This window comes from Hemiscyllium ocellatum, chromosome 33 (assembly GCF_020745735.1).
Source record: "Hemiscyllium ocellatum isolate sHemOce1 chromosome 33, sHemOce1.pat.X.cur, whole genome shotgun sequence".
Lineage (NCBI taxonomy): Eukaryota > Metazoa > Chordata > Chondrichthyes > Orectolobiformes > Hemiscylliidae > Hemiscyllium > Hemiscyllium ocellatum.
The window spans coordinates 10,995,457-11,020,344 of record NC_083433.1 but is presented as its reverse complement, the minus strand read 5'-3'; the positions used below and the strand labels follow the sequence as shown (position 1 = coordinate 11,020,344).

General features: G+C 40.9%; 1 protein-coding gene across 4 annotated transcripts in view; it reads left to right on the top strand.

Annotated features, from left to right (window-relative positions):
* The first annotated feature begins 269 nt into the window (after positions 1-269).
* Positions 270-24,888, top strand: part of med25 (mediator complex subunit 25) — a 40,994-nt gene continuing 16,375 nt past the window's right edge. For 3 of the 4 annotated variants that reach the window (XM_060849500.1, XM_060849499.1, XM_060849496.1), the window contains exons 1-12: positions 270-449; positions 2,083-2,262; positions 4,160-4,205; positions 5,630-5,754; positions 8,050-8,148; positions 10,226-10,346; positions 14,049-14,205; positions 15,432-15,601; positions 17,421-17,529; positions 18,717-18,946; positions 23,026-23,136; positions 23,603-23,688. In XM_060849500.1, coding sequence (XP_060705483.1) covers positions 2,129-2,262; positions 4,160-4,205; positions 5,630-5,754; positions 8,050-8,148; positions 10,226-10,346; positions 14,049-14,205; positions 15,432-15,601; positions 17,421-17,529; positions 18,717-18,946; positions 23,026-23,136; positions 23,603-23,688 — 1,388 coding nt within the window. In that variant the 5' untranslated portion in view covers positions 270-449; positions 2,083-2,128. The remainder of the gene's footprint in view (positions 450-2,082; positions 2,263-4,159; positions 4,206-5,629; positions 5,755-8,049; positions 8,149-10,225; positions 10,347-14,048; positions 14,206-15,431; positions 15,602-17,420; positions 17,530-18,716; positions 18,947-23,025; positions 23,137-23,602; positions 23,689-24,888) is intronic. The other variant, XM_060849498.1, reaches the window with a different exon arrangement.

The window sequence follows — 24,888 nt, the reverse complement described above, 5'->3', positions numbered from 1 at the left end:
GGCGATTGGGCAGAGAAACCAAACAGGGACTGGCACCGACAACCGGACGTCAGAATGGGCGGGGCCCACGGTCGCCGAGACGCACGTGGTGGGCAGGACCTTCAGTGTCACGTGATGCCACGGGGCGGCGCTGGTCTTGGTGACGCTCGAGGGGGCGCGGCCAGTCGCTTCCGACATACGAACAGCGGGGCGGTCAGTGTTGGTCACGTCGATGGGGGCCGCAGCGTCGCGACCGTCTGTGTGACGTTTGTGACTGACGTGAAGTGGGCGGGGCGGATCGATGGTGTCACGTGAGCTGATTGGTTTGCGCTCGAGCTGTTTTCCTCCAGCGGCCTGGTGGAAAAGGCCGAGGGACGGCTGAGGGGAAAAAGTTGTGGCCGCATCGGAAAGACGAGAGCTTTTAAACACTCCCTTACTGCGATGTGGAAAGGCGAGAAGCTGCCCGCGAGGTTCGTCAATCACTTAAATGGCGAACGTTTGTGTGAATGACAGTCGTGTAATGGGGAGGAGCCTTCGCTGCAGTGCAGTTATTTATAGGAAAGCAAAAGTGATGCCTCATGTTATCACCGTGCACGTTTTTAAAAGAAAGTTTTCTCATGTTTTATTCGCCTTTTTTTTCCGTATGAAACGTCTAAGACGGATTTTGTTGGCCCTTGGAAAAAGTTCAATGTTTGTAACCAAAACACACACTTGCTGGAAAAACTCAGACGATCTGACAGCGTCGGTGGATGGAAAGTTAACGTTTCGGGTCCAGAGACCGTTCTTCAGGACTAGCAATTTCTGTTTTTGCTTCAAATTTACAGCATGCATTATTCTTTTGTTTCACTTGTTTGGGTTCAAGTCTAACCTGCTGCAGGACGTTATGGAGATGAAAAATAAAGTGCTAGAGAAACTCAGGTCTTGGCAGTATCTGTGGAGAGAAAACAGTTAATCTTTTGAGTCGAGCGATCCTTCATCAGAACTGAAAAATAGCTGGGAATTGGTGGACTTTATGCTGATGATGGGAGGAGGAATGAGTTGAATAGATAGAGATGTATCACAATTTCTGGATTAGTGGTGCTGGAAGAGCACAGCAGTTCAGGCAGCATCCAAAGTATCATAATTTGACAACTGAAAAATAAATTGCAAGTGAGAAGTACAGGTAGCTTTAAGTGCTCGGCTATATCTTATAATTTTAATCTGAATGTTGGAACAGGAAGTAGCTGTACAGCTTCTCATAATTTTACCATTCAGAGATCTTATGACTGTTCTCTGCCCGATTATCCGTCTGTTTGGTTAAGAGTCCAGCAATCTCAACTTTGAAACAAGCAATTAATATAGTATAAATTGCCATTTGCAGGAGAGTTTTACCTTTAACTTTCTCTGCTCGAAGGGCAATAGTCATAGTCTCTCCAGATTTCCTGGTACCATTCTAACAAAACATTTTGTACCCTCTCTGTAGCCTATGTATCATTAGTCAGTGATAGTTTATCTCTGGGATCCATTGGGACACAATAATAGTAGAGCGGTGGTCTTGTTGCTTTGTAGTTGTCTTAATATTTTGGCCAGAAGACCTGGGTACAAGTCCCACCTTTCCCAGAGGTATACAAACCATGCCTGAGCAGATTGATGACCATAGTTTGTAAGAATGATAGGGAACTAAATTTGGTGACAACAACAACTTATATAACACTTTTAGTCTAAAACAACCAAAGGCTTTTCTTTTTTGGCTAAAATTTCAATCTGTTCTCTTTTGGTTTGTAGGGAATAATTTCATTCAGAATCTGTGTAGCAGAAATGACTATGACCTCTCCAACACCACATTTCCAACTGAGGTGTTTAAAGTCAAAACCAAATAGCTCCTGTCTTAATTAAATTGAATTGGATGTCAATTTTTCCCATCCTACTCGCCTGGTTGATACAGCCAACGCCTGTCTCTTCCCTCCACTCTCTGCTGTCATTCCTGCCCTGCTGGAGTGCAGGAATGTTGCTGCAGGACCTAAACGCATATAGACTACAGTGGTACTTTGGGCTTTAGCCTAACCTGTGATCGGAGTTAATCTGTCAATAAAATATAGCCAAGTGTTCTTTTTCTCCATACAGCTGCCTCTGTGTAAAAGCAAAGGTTTCACAGTGACTTGCAAACACCATGGTTGTGCCCCCTATTGACACTCCTAGCCCTCCAAACATGGTAGCAGATGTGGTTTTCGTTATCGAAGGGACAGCGAATCTTGGGCCATACTTTGAATCTCTCCGGAAGCATTACATTCTCCCAGCAATTGAGTAAGTGGACCCTGTACTGTTTGTGATCACCTGAGACAGACCAGGTCAATTTTTCTTTACTATATAGGAATGCTGTAATCTAGTGGCTACGGCATTGTGCTAACACCCCAGAGGTCCTGTGTGCAAAGCCAACTGATTCATTCTTGTTCTTCAGGAAGTAAAGCCTGTCATCCCTTATCTAGTTCCACCTGTTCATAACTCTTAATCCACCATGAGGGTATCGCTCCCAGTGCATCAATCAGGTTACAGCAATAAAATATTTGAATTTGTATTGTTTGTGATGGGGAATAAAGTTTGCTTCACAGTGCTGTAAGGGAGACCCAGATGATGAATCCAATGATAGTGATATAAGAAGGGGTTGTCAAACAGACCCTTCAAAGAAGAAGGGGCAAGATTGAACAGACTGTGCCAATTTTTTGGAACAGTCAAGGCTGAGAGATGACCTAGTGGAGACCTTGAGGATGATTAATGGCTAGAGATAGTGAAGATGTTTCCATATACAGGCAAGTCTAGAACTAGGGATCACTAATATAAGCTAGATGCTAATAAATCCGATTGGGAACCCAAAAAATATCTTTACCCAGAGAGTTGTTTGAATGTGGAATGTGATACTTCATGGAATAATTGAAACAAATTCTTGATGCAACTGGGGGAAGGTCAATAACCACAAGGGGTATAGTGTGGAAAAATGTGGTCAGATATAGAGTGCTGGCAGGAGACACATATCGGGCTGTAACCAGTTCATTGAATAGTTTCTGTACTGTAGGTGAACTAACTCAAGAAGGACAGATTTAGGGAGGGCTTTCCAAAATGAGGCTACTTGGTTAAACATTTGTCACCAGTGGCAGATTGAGGGAAACGGTGGAGGTCAGTTGGAGCAGTTCAGGACTTTTGAGTGTGACAGAATTGATGGACCAAGAGAAAAATGAGAACTGAGTTGATGCTTTAAAACCAAGTGTAGCAACCCAAATTTTCTCCATGCCTACCATCGTGGTCTCTGGGTGATTATATCTGATGCAAGCTGAGAAGGATCAAAAACTCAAGCTCCAAAGAAATTTTATTGACTTGGAAAGTTTTTTTTCTCTAAAAATTGTCTGGTTATTGAAAAGAAATTCATCAAGTAAATATTAAACCAAGTACCTTTAGAAGAGATTCACTTAGCCCATTATGTCAGTGTTTCTTCTCTGCAAATGCACCTGATCCCACTCCCTGCCTTTTCCCCTGAGCCATGAAAATAATTTCTCTTCATGTAATTATGTAATCAGTGAGTGGTTATGATCTGGAATGAGCAACCTGATTATATGGTGAGGATAGATTAAATTGTGGCTTGCAAAAAGGGAAAATTTACCTTTTGATTGAGATTTGAATTAAATCTTTAGTTTTGATATTTAGTTTAAGTTCGCACGCAAACTTTGCACATTATTTATTTTCAATAGCCTTTCAAATTAGAAAGTTAATTTTATCTTAGTCTCTTGGCATAAGGCCTTTGATCCTTTCCAGTGGCATTCTTTGTGGTGGAGTACAGCCTTGATTTTAACTTTCATAATTTTACAAGACATATTTAATAATAACAGACCTTTTGCTTGACTAAGAATGTGGAAGTACAGCTTTGATTCTGTACTGGGAGGACAGGAAATTTTAGTAGTGACTCTTTCAAAGCAAGCCCAATGTAAAGGAATGAATGGTTTGCTCATGATCTCCTTAAGAGATCATGGATTTGAACATACATAATGGAAGGAAACCATTCCAACTATCATGCCTATGCCTGCTCCCATTTCCACGCACTTTGCCCATAGTCTGGTAATTTCACTTCAAGTACAACCTGTTTTCACTTTCAAGATAAACTGCGAGGATTATTAATTTGATAATATCTGTCAAATTTTATTTCTTTTTGCAGGTATTTTAATGGTGGTCCTCCGGCAGAAACAGACTTTGGTGGTGATGTACGTCAGTACCTTGAATGTTTTTTGTTGTGTTTGAGTGAACCCTTGAGGTGGTATTTAAATTTTGGTGTACTATATGCTTTCGACTAGCATTTTTCTCAAAAAAATTAATACAAAGGATTGAGCAAGTGTCAGTATCACTGATCAAATTCCATTAATCTCTGCCCAGATATTGCACCTATCAGAAATGTTTCTGGAGGTTGTGCATATGTTGCTTTGAGAGAGGAGTTAAGTGCTAACCTAAACCAATCACGTGTACTGATTCCTGTGAAGGATGATGTTGCTTATACAGAAATAGTAATACTGAAACTCAACACTAGCAGTGGAGCAGTCTATTGAGAATAGGAAGAAGTAATGTGTGCATAGTCAGAAAATTATTGGGATGTTATGCGTGTACCTGTGCAAGCTTTTGCCCAAGAGCATTTTAACGACTTTTATTTACTTTGTCGATGGGATCTCTTGTTTTCAAGAGTTCTCTTAAAGAGAATTATTGTCCTTTTTTCTGAAAGTGGTGATTCATGTTGGGCTGTGGTCCTATGTGACTTCCTTAAAACATCTGCGCACCATCCCCCCCGCCCCCCCCCATACCATTGTTTTAGCTGTTGCATGAAGAATGTGGGGAAATTTGAGCTCAAGAGGGTATAATCTTAAAAAATAATGAAAAAGGTTTTGGGAGAGAAGTCATTTTTCACCGGAATGGTGGATCTGGAATTCTCTTCCTCTGTTGCGCTCCCTCTTAAAATATGAATTCTTGGACAGTTGGAGCTATCGGTGCCATGCTTGATAGATTTGTATTAAATAAGAAAAACCGTCCAGAGGGATGTGTAGTTCAGATCGGCCACAGTCTAGTTGAATGTCAACTTTCCCTTTGTCTTTTTTGTGCTTCTGTTAATTTCTGTCTTCCTCCCTTGATATTTTTCTTCATCTCTAACTTGACATTGAAATCACTCATTATAACTTATAGTTCTTTCATTATTGAATTTTTTTTCAATTTGCTTGCTTAATCGGATGCTCTGACACATGCCCAGATCATTTGAGTCTCTTAGATGTCCTGTTTCTCTCGCTCCATTATCCTCAGCTCTGATTTTCAGCTTATTTTTAAAATCATAATTGTGCACGAGCAATTCCAGTTAAACTGTTGTGAAAAATACTTGCAGTCCACTAGTACCTTTTTAGGGAAGGATATCTTCTCTTGTTCTGCTTGACCTATACATTCCTCCAGACTTAACAGCAATCTGGTTGACTGTTAACTGCCTCTGAAATGGCCTTAGCAAGCCACTCAGTTAAAGGTGAGTTAGGAAAGGGGGGAGGAAACATATATTGTACTGGACCTGCAAGTGACATCCGCATCCCATGAATGAATAAATGATGTGCATTAGTAGTAATAGTTTTTCATATGCTAATTTCATTCTTTCTTTCCTCAGTATGGAGGTACACAATACAGTTTAGTTGTGTTCAATACTGTGGATTGTGCTCCAGAGTCATATGTACAATGTCATGCTCCCACCAGCAGTGCATATGAATTTGTCACCTGGCTTGATAGTATTCAGTAAGTAAACAGCATTTATATTTAATCATTTATTGGATCCTGCAAAGGGATCCTTATCTTTAAGATGGATGTCACACATTTTGAGCATGTACAAACGATATATTAGGACAACAGAAATGTGAAATTTTGAGTTACTTTGCAAGGTCTAGAGAAACTTTTTATAGTTTAATTGTTGACTCAGGTTACTAGCTCACTGAGAGTGGGTAATAAATTCTGAACTAGCCAGCGATGCCTGCATCCCAGCAGAAATACATTTTTTTAAAAATTGTTTCCTTTCCCAGTTGCCCTTGAAGGTAGTAGGAGCCACTTTCTTGATCCACTCTAGTTTATATGGTTTAGGTACATTCACAGTTTTTTTTTAAAAGACGAAGTTCCAGGTTTTTGACAGTGACAGTGTAACACATTTCAAAGTCAAGATGGTATGCAGTTTAGAGAGGAAATTGTAATTGGCGGTATTCTTATGGGTTTGCTACCCTTATCCTCCTGGATGGTAGAAATTGGAGGTCTGAAAGATCCTATCTAACTTGAATTATTAAGTTATTGTTGTGCATCTTGTACACACTGCTAATTTCATAGAGAGCGAATGTTTTAAGACCATAGGTGAGATGTTCATGAACAGGCTGAGTTTGCAGAGGGATACAGACAGGTTAAGCAAGTGGACAAAAGCTTGTTAGAATATAACGTGGGAGAATATGAGGTTATACAGTTTGACAGGAAGAAGAGAGGAACTGAATATTATTTAAATGGAGAATGACTGTAGAAAGCTACAACACACAGAATTTGAATCCTCATGCATAAATCTAGCATCCAGATATAGCAGGAACTAGAAAAGGCAAACAGAATATTGCCCTTTATTCCAAAAAGGGTGGAATATAAAAGCAGGGAGCTTTTGATAAAATTATACAAGACATTAGACAGACTACAGCTAGAATTCTGTGAAATATTTTGGTTCCCTTATCTGCGGAAAGGTTTACTGGCATTGGTGGCAGTCCAAAGTAATTTCACTAGGCTGATACCATATATGGAAGGATTTTCTTGAGAGGTTGAATAGGTTAGGATTCCTTGGAATTTTAGAAGATTGAGAGGTGATCTCTGTTGAAGCATACAAGATTCTTACAGGATTTTACAGGGTGGATGCAGAGAGGTTATTTCCCCTTGTGGTACCTAGACCAAAGGGTTTAATTTCAGAATAATAGTTTGCCTAAGTCAGATGAAGAATTTCTTCGGAGAGTAATGAATCTATGGAATTTATTACTGTAGAGGCTCTGTCATTACAGCTGATACAGACATAGGAAATAGATGGTTATGAGAAAAGGCAAAAGAATGGAGTTGACAATTTATCAGATTAACCATGATCTCATTGAATGACCGAGTAAACTTGATGGGTTTCTGATCGCCTTGTGGTCTAATTTGCATTAAGCAACAGCTAATCAGTTTTTAGGGTGATTGAGGAATAATTTCAGGTTAAATTCCCTTCTCCTTTTGAAAATACTGCCATGTTATCTTGACATGCACCTTGGAGGTCAGTTAGATTTTCTGTTTAACAATTGAATCAAAACAAGTTATTACTGATTATGCAACACTTCAGAGCTCCTCTGGAAGATGGCCCAGATTTTCTTGTTCCGTTCACTGGAATCTGACCCAAAAGTACAAATCTGACTCAGAGGGTAGAGTGCTTCAGCTCAACCATAGCTAATTGTGACAATGAAAACACCAACCAGTTTTTGGTTGGGTGATAATTGAGAATGTTGATGGCCTTGTGAATCTAACTTCATTTCACAATAACAGTTGTTTTCAATCTTGTGCTGAGGAGAACTATTCTGCAGCTCATTTTACAAGAAAAATGTATGAGTTGGCAACAATCTTAGTGTGAGCTTTGTTAAATAAAAATAGAGAGTCTGAAAACCCCAAACTATCAGAAAAAAGGTATTTGCACTTTTGTTGACTATTTCATGTTTTCCCAGGTTCAATCTATTTAAGATTCCATTTGGATTTAACACGTTCATTGTGTATGACTAAGTACACCAAGGCACTACAGTACAAATTCACAGTAAGAGGAGAGCCCAAGTGGAAAAGTACACCCAAAGCCTAATGAGTTAGTGGTTTGAGTTAGGAAGGAAGATGTTTGAAACATATATTTAAATGGATTCTGGGTGAAATGTGCATTCAAGAGATGTGATTGAATGAGGTGGTAAGAGGTTTGTGATTGAAAGAGTGATTGATTTAATAGACTTTCCTTGAATCCCAAAGTTTTCAGCTATTTTTCTTGAAAATTAATCTGTTTTGTGTTCTCAGGTTCATGGGGGGTGGAGGAGAGAGCTGTAGCTTGATTGCAGAAGGACTAAGCACAGCACTGCAGTTGTTCGATGACTTCAAGAAAATGCGAGAGCAAATGTAAGATAATGTAGCAAAGTCTTTATTGTTTTGATTTTTTTTCTAGGAGAAAAGTTAGGTGTTTTTTGAGCAACATTGTGCAACAACTATGGCAAGAGATGGATGTGCATTTGTCCTGGTGCTGAGAAGACTGACCTCTTTTCTAGTTCAGAATGGTAATTATAGAAATATAGAAAAACTTGCATTTACATAGCACCTTTCATCTCTGGACACTCCAAGCAGCTTATGACCATCAAAGTGCCAGTAAGGTTCAGGCACTATTCAGTTGAAATGCAGCAGCTGATTTGCTGATGGCCAGGTTCCACAAACAATCTGTTATTGGTGATAGTCGAGGATAAAGATTGTTCAGGGCATTGATGAAAAGCTCCCTTGCTTTTGTTTTAAATAATGCCATGGGATCTTTTACATTCACCTGAAAGGGCTTTCATGGCCTCACTTTAATATCTCATCGAAACCTCTGGCAACATAGTGTTATTTGTGTACTGCTAGGGTCATTCTTACTATATTTAATTCACTCTGCGATACAGTTAACAAAATAAAACATGAGTCAGTTATTTATTCATAAATGTTTAGATATTTTTTGTGAAGATCAGACTTTGTAACCATGCTCTGTTTTCTTTGCATGTGATTCAGGAGATGTTTTAAGTGCTAAATAGGTTCTCTTTGGCAATTTGTATATTTTCTTTCCTTCCTTCTGAAGGCTGTCAACGCTTGCTAACAGCAGTTTTTCAAGCTTTGTTCTGCAATTGGTTCCTTAGCTTAAATATGAGTTTTGACTGTATCTATTAGCAGACTGTTACATAACAGAATGTATCATAGCCAAATCCAATCCTGATCGAGGTAAACTTGCACATGTTCTAGCCAGGGTTGCTGACTAATGATGGGAAGCTGTTAAATTGGCACTGGAAAGAAATGCAGTGTAGTTTTACCAGAATGGTACTGGTCTTCCAAGACTTAAATCACAAAGAGAGTGGACAAACTAGATTTATCCCCTGAATTTTACAAAGTCAACAGGTAATCTGATTAAGGTTTTCACATACAAATTGTAACAGAAGAGGATAAATTGGGAGAAACTACTACTGAGTCAGAGTTTAGCACTTGGGGACATATCCTATAAATTAGAACCAGACCTTTCAGCTGTGAAATTCAGTAACTATTCTTGCAAGGGGTGGTAAAATCTGGAATGCTCTTTCACAAATACTGATTGATAGCAGATCAATTGTAAACTCTGTATTGAAAGATTAACTTAATGTACAATAGAATCTAAGACAGTGATGGACATATGATGGAAACATTAAAATTGTTTGTGTCTATGGTGTGGCCATTCAGTCCATCATGTCTGCAACACTCTCCGAATCAGCAGTTCACCTACTGCCGTTCTCCCGTCTTCTCCCTTTAACCCAAAGCATTCTTCCTCATCAGGTAACAGTCTTATTTCTGTTTGAATGCTTCTACAGAGTTAGGTCACATATTTGGAGGAACAGGCTTGAGACGCTAATTGGCCCATTCTTGTTTCTGTGCTCCTATCTTTGGTTGTTTGTAACCACATGCATATGTAATACACTAACATCTTTCCAGATTTGGCTGAATAAATTCTACGTAAACTGAGAAATCACAGCTGAGCACTGCTGGGATAATGCTGACTTGCTTCTGGTCTCTTTTTTTTTAAGCTCTGTCTTTGCTCCACAGAATCAGAAAAAGAAAAGAGGGCTATGCATTCAGATTCCATATCTCCTTAAATCATGTGTTAACAATTTTAATGCCGTTTCAGAATGATGCTCCTTTCATTCTGCTCCTGAAGACAGTGTTATTAAGCAAACCAATTCTTCCGGCAAATAATGTGAAATTTTTACCCATAATTCATTCTATGCTGTATGAATAGTCGGATTTAATGTGCTGGAATATGCCAAAGTTAAAAGGTAAACAAGGACCTAATCTTGATCACTTTCTTACTGGGGGTGAATAGTACATTACAAAAATTTAAAATTCATCAGTTGGATTGAAAGATGGTTAGATTCAAAAGCAAATTTGTTTGAATCTTTGTGCTATTTTTAAACCTGTCTTTTCTCCATTTCAGTGGGCAGACTCACAAAGTTTGTGTTTTGATCTGTAACTCTCCGCCATACCTACTGCCAGCTGTGGAGAGCACCACGTACTCTGGCTTCACCACAGATAATCTGGTGCAGATGATTGGAGATGTGAGTGTTTTCACTATTATGCCATGTGGCTGAAGAATTATGATCACTATGGAGATGGGAATATGTGATCTAAATTGGGAAGGAGGTCTTTGGGTAGTTATGGAGTTTGTTTACTGAACACAGTTCTTAGAATGTAACCCTTTTGTTTGAATAGTACTTCATATTTATGGTGATTGAGTGTAAGGCTGAATATTTGTCATTCTCAGCCAGATTTAACTACTGAATTCCCAGAGTTTGCACTTCCTGAGAGCCTAAGTTATGAAGATATGCAGAGAAATAAGTTTGAAAGGTCAAGCATGAAAAATGTGAAAATGATTAAACCACTGCACCTTTCCAAATAAATACAACCTAGTATAATCTTGATCATGATCATTGAAGGGGAGGTGTAATCTGACAGGAATGTCTTAAACATGTTATGCCTGAGGCATACATTTTAGAAGCACAGGCTACGTATTCAGGTTCAGATGAATTTGAAAATTAGCCAGTTAAGTTCTCAAGACCTTGTAGCAACGAGTATACTTTTTTTTCCATCATCTCTTTTTAAGTTTTCATATATGAAAAAAAAAGTTGTCCTCCAGCTTAATTTCTATGTTCCATTAGATTTGCTAGACAAGTATAATGGGCCATATGGCCTCATGATGTGTCAATTTGTGACTCTGCTCAAAGTACCAGCAAACTGTTGGAGAGACTAAGACTCTTGATCCTATCTCGAATTGCAATCGCTAAACTGCACTTGCAGCCTGGTTTGCTGGTTAGTCACCCATAGTGGAAATCCTGATGCTCTCTTCTTTGTATATCTGGGTTCTGAAATCAGATGATTCTTCATGGTTTATTTTTGTGATTGAAGTAGTGCAATATTTCTTCCTTCAACCCCTCATTAAATCTTGAGCTCCGTAAACATATGTTACTGCTTACAATGTATGCACAAAATTTAATAACAGGGTTATGCTTTGTCTCCATTTTGCCATGGAAAACACCTCAAGACTTTAAGTATTTAGCATTTTTATTCTTGAATTGGCTTAAAAGCTTGCTGACATGTAGGTATTCTATTTAATGCCAGTACACATGTACACCTTGTGCATTAAATATGTAGTTGTAGATATTATAAGACAGAAATGGTAATGATGTCAGTTCTGGCAAAAAATTTTGAAAAACTTGTACCAAAAATGCAAAGTTCAAAGTAGATCAATAATAATCGTGCATTTACCATTATGTCAGTTTGAGGAAGCTTGCTTCCTTATGGAACATCACAGCATGGGCCTGGAGAACATGCAACATTTGTGGTGGAGAATTGTGTGAAAACTGTTGGGTCTTGGTAACCATTTCTTATAGTGACACCATGTTGGAACTAGACCCTGTTCTCTCTGGCCAGGATTGAGAGCCGCAAAGGCTGTGTTAACTGCCTGGGGTCCCAGGTTCAAGATATCTCATCTGGCCTGCAGAGGAACTTGGACTGGGACAGAAAGATCCAGTGTCATGGTCTACATAGTAGCAATGACATAGGTTGAAAGAGGATCTGCTGAGGGAATATGAGCTACTAGGGACTAAATTAAAAACCAAAACCGATCCCTTAATTATGACCTGAGACACGAGCAAATTTGCACAAGGTCAACAAAATTAAAGCAGTAAATGCATGTCTCGAAGATTGGTGTGGTAAAAATTGGTTCAAATTCGTGGGAAATTGGCATCTGTTCTGGGAAGGAGGTAGCTAGTCTGATTTGAGACGGTCTCCTCCTGAATCATGCTGGAATCGGAGTCCTGGCAAATTGCATAACTAGGGCTGTGGGTATGGTTTTAAACTAAATAGTAGGGTATTAGGTTCAGTTGCTTGGAAAATTATGGAAAATGTTAAAGGTGCAGGGGGCTGAAAAGTGGTTAAAGTCTCCAGGAATAATAGGACTAAATATGGAAAGGATCAATAGTTTGACTGCAGGTACAGCAGGTAAGGGGGCCACTCAATGCACTGACTGAGGATGTTGTACTTAAACACATGCAGATTACAAAACTAGATAAAATGACCTTGTAGCACACATTTGAAATTGGTGGGTATGATGTGGGTACTGGATGTGGCTGCAAGGGGGTCAGGGCTGGGTGGCTGGCTACACAAGCAAGGAAACATTTCCTAATGAAAGGACGGGCAGGGTGGGTGGGGTTGCGTTATTAGTAAGGAATGAAATTAAATTGATAGCAAGAAGTAATAGAGTCGAAAGGCATAGAATCTGTGGGTAGAGTTGACGAGGCATAAAGCAAACAAAAACCATCTTGATAGGATTTGTGTACGTGCCTCCTAGCAGTAGTCAGGATGTGGAGGAAAAAATAAATTGGGACAGAAAAGGCATGTGTAAGAGAAGCATTAATACAATAGAGTCAACTTGGCTTTGACAAGGGGAGGTTGTGCATGACAAATCTGTTATAAATTTTTGAGTATAAAATGGGCAAGTTAGACAAAGGAGAGCCAGTTGACATGACCTACTTGGATTTCCAGAAGGCCATTGACAAGGTGCTGCACATGAGGCTACTAAATAAGATGAGCCCATGCTGTTAGGGCAAGGTACTGGCATTGATAGAGGATTGGCTGACTACTAGAAGGAGAAAGTGGGGTGAATGGGCTCTTTTTCAGGATGGCTGTCAGTGACTAGTAGAGTTCCACTGGGGTCAGTGTTGGGACCATAACTTCTTTTTTTGTCCATTTAATGATCTGGATGAAAGAACTGAGCCCTGTAGCTATGTTTGCAGATGACGCAAATAGGTAGAGGGCAGGTAGGAAACTGTTGATTGCAGAAGGACAGTCTAGGAGTGTGGGCAAAGAAATGGAACACGATATGGGAAGAGGTTTTTCATTTTGGTAGGAAGAACAGAGATGTAGACCCGTTTCTAAATGGGAAAAGGGGTTGGAAATCTGAAGCACAAAGGAACTTGGGAGTCCTGGTTCATATTCTCTTAAGGTTAACACACAGGTTCAGTTGGCAGTTAGGAACTCAAATGCAATGTTAACGATCATTTCAGGAGGGCTGGAATACAAGAGCAGAGATATATTGTTAACTCTGTATAAAACTCTGGTCAGACCCGCATTTGGAATATTGAGAGGTTATTTGAGCTCTGTATCTAAGGAAGGATGTGTTGGCATTGGAGGGGATCCAGAGGAGGTTGAAAGAATGATGCTGGGGATGAAGGGGTTTGTCATATGACGAACAGTTGAGCACTCTGGGACTATACTGAGTTTAGAAAGATGTGAATGGATCTGATTGTAACTTAAAGAATATTGAGAGGACATGGAGAAGAAATTTCCACTGGTAGGAAAGACTAGGACCCAAGGACACAGCCTCAGAATGATGGGACTACCTTTAGGACTGACACAAGGAGAAATTTATTCATCTGTGTAACTCATTGTCACAAATGGCTGTGGAGGCTAAGTCATTGAATATATTTAAGACAGAGGTTCTTGATTAGTAAGGTGAATCAAGGGTTACAGGGAGAAAGCAGGAGAATGGAGTTGAGGAACGTAGCAGCCATGATCAAATGGCAGAGCAGACTTATGGGCCAAATAGCCTAATTCTGCTCCTCTATCTTCTGGTCTTGTCCCATAGTGTTACGTAAAACATTTGGTTATTGCATGTCTAGATAAGATAGAATTGTCTCTTTCCTTGCCACTCACCATTTCTTGTTGCATCTAATTTTAACGGTCATATACTCATCATACAGAGAGGGATCCATTTCTCCGTGGTGTCTCCTCGTAAGCTTCCTGCCTTGCGTGTACTCTTTGAAAAAGCAGCACCAGGCAATGTCGTGGAAACTCCGCTGAAAGACTACAGTCAAGACCCACGTCATATGATAATGATCCGAGGGATGGTGCTTCCAGGTAAGTGCAGTACAATTATTTTCCCTGGCTCCCAGTGGTCTGTCTCCAAGGGTGCGCACAATCCAAGCCACACTGCAGTGCTAGCTTGCTATTATACTGCAATGTGTGAGCCATAAGCCTTGAAAATTCAGGGCAGCAAGAATGAAGGAAGCTAGATGATAGAAAACTGTAGTGGAGAATAAAAGCAAATTACTGTGGATGCTGAAACAAACTGATGACCACATTAGTGGAGAGAAAGAGTTGATGTTTTGACTCTGGTACAATTGTTCAGAACAATCAGGAAGGTGATTAGTTAATAGTTTACTTTTTTAAACCCTACTCCCTCTGAAGCTGTTTTTTCTGTGGCTTCGGTCACTCCTTAATATGTCCTCGTGATCACACTCACAAGGTTCAGGCATGAATATGAGCGAACTGCCCAATCAGAGAGCATTACAGCTATCACCCTGTCCTGTACTCATCAGGCACCTGTGCATATACATTTCCCTTTCTAAAAGGTTCAGTGGTAACTCGCCAGAAGTTTTCCAAACATTGAGAGTACTGATGGGGTAGATTGGAAGAAACTATTTATTTTGGCCAATTGTGAAGTACAGAGCTAGAGAGATCGCTGTACATTCAAAGCTAAGTCATTCAGGAGTGAAGTTTAACACTTCTATGCACAAGCTACAGTAGAAGTTTGAAATTCTGGTTTTCTAATGACAATTGAAGTTAGGTTAAATTTAAATCTTAGTTTCATGGACTTTGGTTAACAGAAGGTATTGAGTGACATAGGGCAAAGGCAGGTATGTCTTTGTCTGGTCACAGATTCACTATAACTTGGTTGAATACTGAAACAAGCTTCAGAAGCTACCATTCCTGAAGAAGGGCTTATGCCCGAAACGTCGAATCCCCTGTTCCTTGGATGCAGCCTGACCTGCTGCGCTTTTCCAGCAACACATTTTCAGCTCAGAAGCTAAATAGCCTACTAATGTTGTTCTTGAAATGCATGGATAGGTGATTACATTGTTGATGAATAGTTTCTTCATCGCCAAATGGAAGAGAGGTGCTGATGCTTATCTTATACCAATGGAATAATGTCTCTTTGGGATAGCAAGGTACTAAAACAAAAGTAATTGTACACTTTGCACCCTGCATTAGGTCCTCCCAGCATCATTGTATCAAAGCTTGTAACTCAGGAGTAGTAAGAATGGGTATTAGCTACTGCTTTGACTTATTTTGTGTATGTTTAGGTGGAGGATCAGTTGCACCTGTGCCACAGAAGCCAGCTCCACCACAGCCACAACCATCAGCACAGCAACAGCCAAATCTGTTGCCAAGTCAACCACAAGCACCCCAGTTATCACAGTCTCAGCCACCGTCACAGTCCCAGGCAATGCCTTCTGTCTCGCAGCCATATCAGGTAATTCAGTTAACAGTTGCAACAGCTGATTATTTTCTCCACAGTTGCTTCCAACTGGTCTGCAACTGCATAAGTTAAGGATTCATCCTGTTTGATCTCTGACTGTTGGCAAGCAACAGAAATTGGTAACAAAGGTAGAAATTACTGGAAGATCTCAGCAGGTTTAACAGCATCTGTGGCAAGAAATCAGACTTAACATTTTGGGATCAGTGACCTACAGAACTGATGGTAGCCCAGTAAAAAAAACTCTTTTTAATGCAGAAGGTGGGTGGGGAGGAGTAAGGAGTAGACAATAGTTGGAGATGGAGTCCAAAGAGAGAAGAACAGTTGGACAGACAAAGGAATGGATAACTGTCAGCCTAGGAAAATGAATGGCTACTAATGGATAGTATTAGTGGCTAACAATGAGTTGTACAATAGACCATGTGACGACAAGCCTTGGTGTATGGGGGTTGGAGTAAGAACATAGGACTTGAGGCATTTTTGCCCAAAATTGTTGAACTCCATATTGAGATCAGAAGGCTGTAGTGTTCTCAAATGGAAATAGATGTTCTTGTGCTGAGCTTCACTGGAACACTGCAGCAAGCCTGAGACAGAGATGTTAGCCAGGCAACTGGAAGCTCGGGGTCATTTTTGTGGACAGAACCTAGGTGTTCTATGAAGTGGTCACTCAGTCTACAGTTCATTTCTCCAATGTAGAGGAGACCACATTATGAGCAGTGAACGCAGTAGACAAGATTGAGTGAAATGTAGGTAAAGTGGTGCTTCACCTGGAAGTTGTGTTTGTGTCCTTGGATGCTGAGGAGTGAGGAAGTAAACAGGCAAGTGTTATACCTGCGGTTGCAGCAGAAGTTGCTGTGGGTGAGTATTGGGAGTGAAGAAGCAGTGGACCAGGATGTCCTGGAGGGATGGTCCTTGTGGAAGGCTGTTAGCGAGGGGAATGTGTGTCTGGTGGTGGCATCCTTCTAGAGGTGGTGGAAATTGCAGCTAATGAGCCTCTGGATGTGGAAGATATTGGGGTGGTAGGTGAGGACAAGTGGGACCCTGTCCGTGTTGTGGGAAGGAAGAGGCAGGATGAGGGCTGACATGCAGGAAATGGATGGTGAGTTGGACCAGGTGAAGACGAGAGTGAGGTGGAAATTTCAAATTCCAGATGAGTGAGGGAAGCAGCACCAATGATATCAATATACTGGAGAATGAGTTGTGGGTGGAGGCTGGAATAGGACTGGAACAAGGAATGCTCCATGTACCCCATGAAAGAGACCAGCATATCTTGGGCCCATGCCAGTTTCCATGGCCACCCCTTTGACTTGACTAAAGAAAGATGAGTTAAAAGAGGAATTGTTCAGAGTGAGGACAAGAAAAGAAATTGGTACTCCGGATGATGGTGAATGGAGAGATTTGAATGCACATGAAAATTTTAAAATCCGTGTTTGTGGCTTGTACAGTTGCTTGTGGCAGTAATGAAGCATTTAGATGGAAAATGTTTTATTAGTTCCTTGTTGGTCCAAACTCTTGACACCCAGTGCTACTATAGATCAGAACACTCTCCCATTTACAGCTGCTTCAATGGAAATGCACTCGACACCCAAATTGCTGGCAAACAGCCCTACTTTAATACATGTTCTTTTTCAAGAAAAATATCCATGGTTTGCACATCGAATACAAAGTAGCAGTACTGCTAATGTTCAAATAAGCTAGTAAAAATTATCAGTAACAACATCACAGCAAAGTGTGACGTGAAGAAAAATGATTTGCTACAACAAAATTAGGTCTGCCCTCTCTGCTATAATATGCCTTTAATTTCTCTCTTTCATAGGGTCCTGCAGTGTCTGGTTCCCTTGCTGCTGCTCAGGCTGCTGCTCAGATTGCCGTGGAAACAGCGACCAGTCAGCTCAAAGCAGCTGTAGTTCCGTCAACCAATCGATGTAAGATCAAAGCGTCGGAGACTATGACTGTGAACGGCATTTTTCAATTCTGCAAACCTTTGTCATTCTTCATTGGCCAATGAGGGTTTGCGTACTATGTATAACTATGCATTTAATTTGACCTAGGCTTAGTAAGTTACTAATCATGTAAATAATGTAAGACTGAACGTTTGGCCCCTTTGGAACTGATTCTAATTAATTTTGGGCGGTGTGGTGGCTCAATGGTTAACACTGATGTCTTTCAGTGCCAGGGACCCAGGTTCCATTCCCACCTCTGGCAACTGTCTGGGTGGAGTTTGCACATTCTCCCCGTGTCTGCGTGGGTTTCCTCCAGGTGCTCCAGTTTCTCCCACAGTCCAAAGATGTGCAGGTCAGGTGAATTGGCCATTCTAAATTGCCCATCGTGTTAGGTGCATTAGTTGGGGGTAAATATAGGGTAGGAGAATGGGTCTGGGTGGGTTACTCTTTGAAAGGTTGGTGTGGACTTGTTGGGCCAAATGGTCTGTTTCCATATTGTAGGGAATCTAATCTGATCTTGCTCCAAGGGCTAGGATAACTTTTTTCTGGAGCATTAAAATACACAACTTTTATTCTTATTCTATTGTGAAGTTACAAGGTCACAATTGTTTCCCTGATGGTCTAATGGGGTTGGTGTGTTATCAAACCAGAGTAACCAAACAGATTGAATGTTTGATTCCTAGCCTCTCTCCAGTCATTAGATGCATTATATTTAACCTCAATTACCCCAAGCCTGTATCAATCCAAGGTAATTTGTAGAATGTTATCCATAATTATTATTCCTGATCTCTAGAATAAATATAGGAAATGCTGGAGCCATTCTAACAGAGAACAAGTGCAAATATTTACGCTTCTTTCAAAGACTGTTCATGGGCAAAAATGTACAGATTGTTGAGGACAGCATTTGACTTGATTAGGGGTGACCTGAAAAATGATCTAACATGTCAGCATTCTGTTGTCATTGCTTCATCAGAGTCAACTACTTGGGAAAGGTACTTGAAAAAGGGTAAGCTTCTATGGAGATGTATTCCAGTGAGAACTGTACCTAGTAGAGGAAAGGAAATGATCAAAGGGATTTATTGTTGATCTGCTATGGCTGACTGAGAAAGGTTTCCAAGCTTATTACTGAGAGGACTGCTATATTGTTTTGTGCACTTATTCCTTCACAGTTCCTGCAGTTAGCCAGATACCTCCAGCGTCAGGTGTGGGAGCCATGTTTAGCCAGGCTACTCCACAAGCATTAACGACGAGCTCTGTGGCCAGTATAACCAAAGTCATCCCGTCCACTGCTTCTATGATGACTGCAGCAGCACAATCTAGCCTGGTGTCCACGGTTACCACTGGTGTTCCATTACCGCAGCAACCACAGGCAGCACAGCAGCCCAACCAGCAGTCCATGGTGAGTAACATTTTTTCTATTCATTTTTGGCGAGTTGAACATTTCTTGTTCGTTTCTAATCCTTATTAAGGTGTTCATGAGTCATTTTCTTGTTTTAAAATAGTTATGGAAAAGGATAAGCCTTCCATGAAAGTTAAAGTTCTTAATTGGAGTAAAGCAAATTTTAATGGTATGAGACCAGAACTATCGAAAGTTGATTCGAGTAGCCTGTTCGCAGGTAAAGGGACCACTGATGAGTGGGAGGCTTTCAAAAGTGTAATAACAAGCGTTCAGAGGCAATATGTTCCTGTTAGTGAAGGGTAAGACTGGTAAGAGTAGGGACCAATGGATGAATAAAGGTATCGAGGTTCTAGTCAAGAATAAGAGAGAATCATCTATATTAGTATAGACAATGGGGATCAATCTGTGGAAAAGTATAAAAAGTATTGGGGTATTATGAGGGAAAAGAGGGGCTATGAGAGAGACTTGGCTGATAAGGTTAAGGATTATTCAAAAAGATGCTACAAATGCATTAAAAGCAATAAAGCAACTAGAGAGAATAGGGCCCCGTCCTTGTGTTGAATCTCAAGTGATGGGAGTGATGCTAAATAAATGTTTTGCATCAATTTTTTACTGTAGAGAAAGAAATGGAGGCTAGAGAACTCTGGAAATAAATATTGCTATTTTGAAAACCATTCACATGGCAGAAAAGGAAATGATGGAGGTCTTAGAAAACATAAGGGGTATAAATCTTCAGGACCTTGAACAAGTGTTTTCCAAGAGGTTGTGGGAAGTTAGGAATGCAGGGCCTCTAGCAGAAATATTTATATCATCTGTAACCACAGGTGGGATGCCAGATGACTGGAGGGTGGCTAATGTTGTGCCTTTATTTAGAAAAAGCCAAAAGGAGAACTATAGATCTGTGAGCCTGACATCTATGATAGATAAGTTGTTGATGATTCTGAAATATAGGATTTTATATGCATTTGGAGAGGCATGGATTGGTTAAGGATAGTCAGCTTGGATTTGTGCAAGGGCAGTCACGTCTCTCAAACTAGATTGAGTCTTTTGAGGAAGAAACCAAGAAGATTGAAGGCAATGTAGTCGACGTCGTTTATGTAGACTTTGCAGAACCTTGTCAAAGGCTTTATGGTAGTAGACTAATTAGTAAACTAGATTCAGAGTGAGCTTGCCAGTTAGGTACAAAATTGGGTTGACAATTGGTTGACCGTGTGGGGTGGAGGGTTGTTTTTCAGACGAGAGGCCTGTGACCACCAATGTTCCACAGGAATCGGTACTTTTGTTTGTCATTTATATAAACGATTTGGGTGAGAATATAGGAAGCATGGCTAGTAAGGTTGCAGATAACCCCAAAATTGGTATTATAGTGGACAGTAAAGAAAATTACCTAAGATGACAGAGAGACCTAAGTAGCAGCAGATGAAGTTTAACTTGGATAAATGCAAGATATTACATTTTGATAAAACAAATAAGGACAGGACTTATACAGTTAATGGTGGGGCCCTGAGTATTAGTGTAAAACAGAGGGACCTCGGGATTCATTACATAATTCTTTGAAATTTGCATCACAGGTAGACAGGGTGGTTAAGAAGGCGTTTAGCATGCTTGCCTTCATTACTTACTCCTTTGAGCATAGGAGTTGGTGCATCATGTCGAGGTTGTACACTATGTTGGTGAGGCCTCTTTTAGGGTACTGTGTCCAGTTCTGTTTGCCCAGCTATAGGAAGGATATTATTAAATTGGAGAGGATTCAGTAAAGATTTACCAGGATGTTGCTGGGAAAAGAGTTATAAAGATAGTCTGGATGGGTTGGGACTTTTTCACTGGAGTGCAGAAGGTTCAGAATGATCCTTTATGAAGGTTTATAAAATCATGAGGGACATATGTTAAGTAAATAGGAAGGTTCTTTTCCCTAGGCAGGAGTTCAAAACTACTGGGCATATTTTTAAAGTGAGAAGAGCAAGTTTGAAAAAGGACATGAGGGACAGTTTTTTATTTTTTACACAGTGGGTTGTATGTGGAATGAATCGCCAAAGTAAGTGCTGGATGCAGATACGGTTACAAAGTTTAAAAGACGTTTGAATAATTATGAATGGGAAAGGATTGGAGATATATTGGCCAAATGCAGCCAAGTGGGGCTAGGTAAAAACAAGGACTGCAGATGCTGAAAACCCAGACTCTGGAGTAGAGTGGTGCTGGAAAAGCACAGCAGTTCAGGCAGCATCCTAAGGAGCAGTAAAAATGATGTTTCAGGCAAAAGCCCTTCATCAGGAAATACAGGTAGAGTGACCGAAGGGTGGAGAGATAAATGAGTACAATAGGTGATTGGGGGTGGGATGAAGGTGATAGGTGCGAGAGGAGGGAGGAGTGGGGTTAGGTGGAAAAGAAGATAGGCTGGTAGGACAGGTCATGGGAATGGTGCTGACCTGGAAGTTTGGAACTGGGGTGAGGTGGGGGAAGGGGAAAATGAGGAAACTGGTGAAGTCCACATTGATGCCCTGGGGTTGAAGTGTTCCGAGGCAGTAGTTGAAGCATTCTTCCTCCAGGCCTTGGGTGGTGAGGGAGTGGTGGTGAAGGAGGCCAAGGACCTCCATGTCCTCGGCTGAGTGGGAGGGGGAGTTGAAATGTTGGGCCACAGGGCGATGTGGTTGATTGGTGCAGATGTCCCAGAGATGTTCCCTAAAGCGCTCTGCTAGGATGCGTCCAGTCTCCCCAATGTAGAGGAGACTGCATCGGGAGCAACTGATACAATAAATGATATTGGTGGATGTGCAGCTAAAACTTTGGATGTGGAAGGCTCCTTGAGGGCCTTGGAGGTGTGGGCGCAGGTTTTGCGATTCCTGCGGTGGCAAGACTGGAGAGTGGGTTGTTGGGGGGCGTGGACCTGACCACGTAGTCACGGAGGGAACTGTCTTTGCGAAAGGTGGAAAGGGATGGGGAGGGAACTATATCCCTGGTGGTGGGGTCCGTTTGGAGTTGGTAGAAATGTCGGCAGATGATTTGGTTTATGCGAAGTTTGGTAGGGTGCAGGGTGAGCACCAGGGGGCTAGTTTAGTTTGGGCACATCGTTGGCTTGGACTGAAGAGTGTGTTTTCATAATTTATAAAACTCCTGACTCTGTCCAGAGTCTTCAGTTGTTCATTGACATGTGCAGTGAAATGAATTAGTTAAAGATTGGCACCTGATACGGGACTTCAGGAGGAGGCTGAGGTGGATCGTCCATTCAGCATCTTTGGCTGAAATACGTCTTAGTGCATAAGACAAACATGCTGGGCTTCCCCTTTATTGAGTTGCGTGTTGACTACACAAATAAGAATCTATTTCTTCCGCTGAAGAATACTAGTAAATTAGGTTCTACAATGCTTATTATCAATGAGACTAAGTTTACTAATTGAGTTCAAGTTCTTCTAGCTAACTTTGGGATTCGAATTTGTGTCTGGAGAATTTGGTCCAGGGTCCTGGATTACTTGTCTGGTAATATTACCACATCATACAATTAAAGTTAACTTTGACGGGTTTTCTTTGGATGCAGGAGCAGACTCTTTCATGATGCTCTCCACCTGTTCACAACTAAACTGCTGACACCACTTTCAGGTTTTCTGGAAGATCTGTAGCTCAGGTTGTGGATGAGGTAGTTGGTTAGTTGTCAAGCTGCTAGATTATCGTTTCATTACCAAAAAAGGCCGTCAACAGACACACAGACCTGGTGTGCAAACTGCTGCAGAGAAGACCAGGCTGTGACACACTCCTCAACAGACTGGACCACATTTAAAAAACCAAGCGGGATGGGCCAACAACGCTTCATGGAAGTTGCATTGATGATGTTACTCAGTATGGTAATGAAATGTCTGCACGATAACCCAGCAGATCAGCGAGCTAACCAACTACCTCAGCCACTTTCACATACACACTGATGTTTGGGTCTAGAGTAAGGAAGAGCTACAACCAGACCTGTTCAATGTCTGGCAGAAAAGGAAAGCAATATTGTACTGGTGCATTGGGAATGGGTGGCTATGGGGTGCAGCTTGGTGCTCAGGGTTACTACATATTCAGTGTGCACTTGTCCTCTGTTCTTTCAGCAGACTGTAGGTGTTGGAGCCAGCGCTGGAAATGTGGTTGGAGTTACTGTGGCACCTAGCTCAGTGGCCAATAAGATCCTAGCATGGAGTGGGGTCTTGGAGTGGCAGGAGGTGAGATATATCTGGTTTTGTTTATTTTTGACTGATCGTGATGCCAGAGGAGTGAGCAAATTTAAAGGAGCACTAACTGCATCATAAATATAAAGGTGTTAAAGTATCTATGATGAGCTTTATAATTCAATTACTAGAAACTTCTCTTACCACCCAGCAAAGAAAATATTTTGAAAAGGTGACATATATAATTACACACAAAAACCAAAATTGCTGGAAAAACTCAGCAGGTGTGTCAGCATCTGCAGTTTTTGATTTCCAGCATCTGCAGTTTTTTATAGTTTTTTAAAAAAATATATAATCAGCTTGTAGTTGCATTACAAGATTACTTGGTGTTGCTGAAATGTTCTTTTACAGTGATAGTTAAAAATACTGTAGCCATTGTCATGGACTATTTTTGGAATTATAACATTCAAGACTTTGAAAGTTCCCGATTTGAATTTCTTTTGCGCTGCAACTTTCCTAGAAACCCAAACCTGCATCGGTGGATTTGAACGCAAAACTGACACGATCACTTCCTTGCCAGGTGTATGTCACCCCAGGGGAGAACCTGTAAGTATGAGAGCAGAAAAATGTTACTTAAAAGTCCGATTGTATTGAAAAAATAAGCATGCTTTTTCCTCGTTTCACACTGGAATTTTTTTGGAATGAAGTTCTTTGGGTATTCATAACTCTCTTAGTAGCTCAACCAAATGCCCATCTGAGCTGATGGCATAGGTGGACCTCATAGCTGAGTGCGGTTTTTTCCTTGTCCAATTTTCACACAAGCACTCACTGCACTCTTTCTTTGCACTTGAAATTCTGTAACTATCATTGGTATTGCCCTGAGGCGGCATGGTGGCTCAGTGGTTAGCACTACTGCTTCACAACACCAGGGACCTGGGTTCGATTCCCGCCTCGGGTGACTGACAGTGTGGAGTTTGCACATTCTCCCTGTGTCTGTGTGGGTTTCCTCTGGGTGCTCTGGTTTCCTCCCACAATCCAAAGATGTGCTGGCCAGGTGAATTGGCCATGCTAAATTGCCCATAGTGTTAGGTTCATTAGTCAAGTTTAAATATAGGATACAGGAATGGGTCTGGGTGAGTTACTCTTCGGAGGGTCGGTGTGGACCTGTTGGGCCTCAGGGCTTGTTGCCATACTGTAGGGAATGTAATTTAATCTAATCTAACTCCGATCTAGCGCAGACTTGGGAATGAAACCTCCAATCTGTTTGATTCAGTAAAAGAATAAAATGTAAGTGTTTTCAAGGTTTCTATCCTCCCAAAATGTTTTACAACTAATGGAGCAATTTTCTAAGTGGATTCACCATTGTAATTTGTGAAACATGGCTGTCAATTTGTCTGCAATATGTTCTTCTGAGCAGTGATGAATAATGAATTATTGATGGAGGAATGCATAAATACACCAAGAACTTACCCGCTCTCCCCGAAAGAATGTATTGGGATCTTTCACATCAACCTTAAAAGGGCAGAACTTAAAATCATCACCCCCTCGATACTGCAAAGCTTCCATATCCAATATGTCTTCAGAGAGTTTAAAACTTGTATCAGAAGCCTCTGTGTTGATCTTTCATTATTTCTGTACGATGGCATTAATGATCTCACAAACAACTGATTTGTAAGAGAGGCTGAGATTCAGAGCAGAAACTGCTGTTCTTAAAATTGAAGCGTCAAGACTATCTGCTAAAATTTTAAATTCTTAGTACACTGACTGAAAAGCTCCTTTCAGATAATTTAATCAGCCTTGTTTGAT